Here is a 4181-nt window from a genome sequence, read left to right on the forward strand (position 1 = left end):
GAAGTGAATTTGACTTGTGCAGATGAAAAAAATTGCATATTTTGTATTTTTGGCACTAAAATGACAAAATGGCACAAAAGGGTAAATTGATGACAGCTGATAACTTAAAAATATTTGCAGTTTGTTGACAAGTATCTAAAATCCCATGTCCATACATATATTAATCAAGTGCTTATTTCAAATGAAAATGTTAATAAAATAAATTGCATCTGACAAAAATTATTTACATGTAATTATTAGCACAAAACAAGTTAATAATTAGGTAGTTTAAAGATGGAAGTTTAGCCAAGCCTTCTGGGCAGAGGTGCATCTGTCCGTAATGACACGCATTTATTGCCTGTTCAGAGCCCCACCCCATTCGCCAGCAGGAAAGACACACTTGATTTCTAGAAAGGGTTAACCTGCAGGCTGTCTCAGGAATAATGAGGTCACGTCACAGCTCGTCATTCAGCTCACTCAGGAGGACCCTTTGTGAGGAAATGCAAATCTTCAAGTGTAAAAGCAAATGGAAAGTTGAACTGTGCTCAAGCTTTGCTCAAACTTTTACTCCTTTTACACAAGTCGGGTTAACAGTTCAAGTTCATGATGCAGCTTTATGGAGTTCTGATCCTGTTTGTGGCTCTATCTGTGGGTAAGAACATGTTTCTTGTTGAGATATTTCTATTGTCACTTTCAAGAAAGTAAATTATTGATGATTAAACATTTTAGAGAGAAGGGGTGTCAAACAGAGATGGTGTTACAAACTGTTTTTTTAGTAACCTGCTAGTTGTTTTCTGCATCATTGCTGGCTTGAAAACAATGATTTACTATTGTTTGTATAACCCTGCAAACACTAAATAGAAGAACTACAGGGTGTGAAGTAAGTTCATGGGTTTATACCTCAGATTATTTCTAGTTTAGAATAAGTAGTCATTTCCTGGTTGATCTCAAGTGGCAAAACATAAACCAAGAAAATAAATAACCATATTATCTTAAAATAAAGCAGTTTAAATTTAGGAGAACTCACCTTTTGTATATTTTTTGTGCATTGTTTTATTTAAATTATAAAAGTTTTAATATTATGTGCATGTCTTTTTTTACAAGTACAATAATATGCAATGCACGATGTAGAATAAAATAAAAGGAGATAAAATTAGTCATGTTCTGTTTGCGCTTTGTGTTGAGAACTTGTGTTGTGTGTCATTGTTTAGCTGATGGATTGAGATGCTACACATGCACAGCACCTGAATCTAGTTCCTGCACAGACACCAAATCGTGTGCTGTCATTTTCAATCGATGTTTCTCTCTCAAAGTAGATGGTAAGTTGTTTTCTTTTTTTCACAAGCTCAAGTAACTACTGCAGAGAATCATTTTAAAAATCTAAACTTCTATCCTAATACCTCAAGACTGTATGTTACACTCATTTTGAAGTTGTTTCTAAAGGGAGTTTTCTGTACTGGCTTGCAGGGCTTGATGTGGTAACAAAGGGCTGCCAAAACAGCGTAGCATGTGTGGGCCCTATGACTTGTTGTGAAGGAGATCTGTGCAACGGTGCCTTTCCAACTGGACCAAGTGTCATCCTGCTGCTGATGTCTTCAGCCATCTTCACACTCTTTCTGTGAGACTGCGGGAAAATGTTTGTTTCTTTTTCTCTCTTTTTATTTTTCTGTTTGTACAACTGAAGAAATAATTAAACTCAACATTAACAATGTCTCCTGTATTCATTACGTCTAGAGTTTATGTAGCATATATCAAACAACACATTTGAAATTAATCTAATTATGAAGAAAGGAAAGGTGATAAGGACAAATACATGAACCATGAGAGGATTAATAAATATTGTTCAAACTATGGTTTACACATAAGATAGTACAGTATATAATAGAACTAATGGGTCGTGTTGTAAGCAGCTATAAGGTACAAGGAAATGTCAGGAAGAGATGTCATCAGTGCAGTTTCACAGAATACAGTGTTCTCTGTGCTGGTAAGAGTTATGTGTTGACAGAAACCATTTTGATTTATTGATAGTAAAAACTGAGGATTTGTTCCTTTCAATCAGGTGTGTCAGCTTAAACAATGTGAATATGACCCTGACACAGCTAAAGAGATGTTTAGTAAAACTTGATATGTGGAAATGTAACAACGTACAACAATAAAGAAAGGACACAGGTTCTCAAAAGATCAAAGAAAACTAAACCCACACAATGCACAAAGTGCTACAACATCTCAAACTGCACAAAAAAACCTCAAAGGTCTACAGAGTAAACAGGCAAACCCAAGGCAAACTGTGCTGAAAGCACACAGCTGATCTAAATCGTCCTCAGCCTGCTCATTAAATAGGGATTGATGAGCCAGGACCAACTATTTCTGTCTCTTAACTGAATGTAGGTATAAAATACTAAGAGTGATAAACATCTGGCTTGATGCTGCTGACCATCATCTAACATATCCAGAGGCCATGGGCTGTAACATGCATTTTCTGAAGTCGCAATATTCTGCTTTTTATTTGTTTTAATTGTGCTTTGTTTTCTAATTGTTTTAATTTTTTGTTGTTTTTTTGTTTTCAGTTTTGTTGTGTTTTGTAAAATGTTTGTTTGTTTCTCTATTTTTCTTGTCTTTGTCAAAAGTGAAAATGTAGTATTATGACAAAATTATTATTGGAAAACCCTTATAACACAGAAGCTGCTTGGTGAGTTGGATGACTGTAAGGAACCTACGAAGCCAACAGAGCTCACAAGGGGAGCGGGAAGAATCCTGGGGACAATGACACTTGGAGTTGGGAATCTGTGGTATGTAGGCATGGCTGGGCAAGTTTATTTGTATCGCACAATTCAACAACAGGGTGATTCAGAGTGCTTTACAGAATTCAAGAAGCATAATTTAACATTAAAGAAATGGAAAAAGAAAGGACACAGGATAAAAACAGTAATAAAATATGATCAAGTTTAAAAAATCAAGCATTTCACAGCAGCTGCTCAGTATTCAAAGCTTTGTTTTAAATTCTCACTCGAGTGGGCACAAGATAGCATCTTGAACATAATGGTCTGTCTGTTGTGTGTTTTTGAATTTAAGAAGTTTTTATCTCTAGCAAACCTGTGTCATTCTGAAAAGATATATAGAGAAACTACAAGGCAAGGCAAATTTATATAGAGTGTTTCAGCTGATCTGAGGCTTTCCGGGAGTTTGTTCCAGACATGTCTGGTTCTGACTCTCGGAACTGATAGGAAACTGGATCCAGATGACCTGAGGGTTCTAGCAGGGTTATACTGGGTCAAGAGGTCACTGATTGGTCCTAAACCATTTATAGACCAGCAGCAGAACTTTAAAGTCTCTTCTCTGACGAACAGGCAGCCAGAGTGAAGACCTCAGAGCTGGACTGATGTGGTCCACTTTCTTGGTCTTAGTGAGGACTCGAGCAGCAGAGTTCTGAATCAGCTGCAGGTGTCTAATTGATTTTTAGGTAGAACCTGTAAAAACAGCGTTACAATAATCAAGCCAACTAAAGATGAAAGCTGGACTAGTTTTTCCAGGTCCTGCTGAAACATCAGATCTTTTACCCTTGATATGTTCTTAAGGTGATAGTAGGCTGAATTTTCAAAGTTAAGGTCTGAGTCCATCAATACACCCAGATTTCTGGCCTGGTTGGTGGTTTTTAGGTGTATAGACTGAAGCTCTGTGGTGACACTTAATTGTTTCTCTTTGGCTCCAAAGACAATTACCTCAGTTTTGTTTTTGTTTAACTGAAGAAAGTCCAGACACATCCAGTCATTACACATTACACAAAGTACTTTCTATTCTCTAAATAGGATTTAAACCAGTGTAGCACAGCACCACAGAGGCCCACCCAGTTCTCCAGTCGTTTAAGCAATATATTGTGGTCGACTGTATCAAATGCAATACAAGAGGAATATAAAATATATGTGGTTTAAATTACAATTGAAATGATGTGTGTGAGTAATACAAATATTGGCACACAATGTTTGCCCCTGCTTTTAAATAGAGATTTTCTTTATATATATACAGTATATATATATATATATATATATATTGTCTCACACATGTATGTTGAAAGTGAGGGTGATGATGATATTTTTGTTTGTTTTGTTGATATTTAATTTCTTTTCTTTTCTTTTTTTATTTCTTTTTTTTAATCCTCTTTTTAATGTTTTTATTTTTATGCAACTTGCTGTCATGCTGTTAAT

The 4181-nt window shown here is 35.8% G+C and overlaps 1 protein-coding gene across 1 annotated transcript; it reads left to right on the top strand.

Annotated features, from left to right (window-relative positions):
- Nucleotides 1-438: 438 nt before the first annotated feature.
- Nucleotides 439-1690, top strand: LOC121649210 (prostate stem cell antigen-like). The gene is made up of 3 exons (XM_041999864.1): nucleotides 439-631; nucleotides 1191-1298; nucleotides 1447-1690. Exons 1-3 carry the CDS (start codon nucleotides 583-585, stop codon nucleotides 1599-1601), a joined length of 312 nt encoding a protein of 103 aa, XP_041855798.1. The 5' UTR covers nucleotides 439-582; the 3' UTR covers nucleotides 1602-1690.
- The last annotated feature ends 2491 nt before the right edge of the window (nucleotides 1691-4181 follow it).

This window comes from Melanotaenia boesemani, chromosome 11 (genome assembly GCF_017639745.1).
Source record: "Melanotaenia boesemani isolate fMelBoe1 chromosome 11, fMelBoe1.pri, whole genome shotgun sequence".
NCBI lineage: Eukaryota > Metazoa > Chordata > Actinopteri > Atheriniformes > Melanotaeniidae > Melanotaenia > Melanotaenia boesemani.

Bases quoted from the DNA above. Each gene is read 5' to 3' on its own strand.
- LOC121649210 (XM_041999864.1), top strand. From the start codon at position 583: ATGATGCAGCTTTATGGAGTTCTGATCCTGTTTGTGGCTCTATCTGTG. The intron at 632-1,190 runs GTAAGAACATGT...GTCATTGTTTAG, and splicing joins GTTTGTGGCTCTATCTGTGG to CTGATGGATTGAGATGCTAC. The intron at 1,299-1,446 runs GTAAGTTGTTTT...ACTGGCTTGCAG, and splicing joins TTTCTCTCTCAAAGTAGATG to GGCTTGATGTGGTAACAAAG.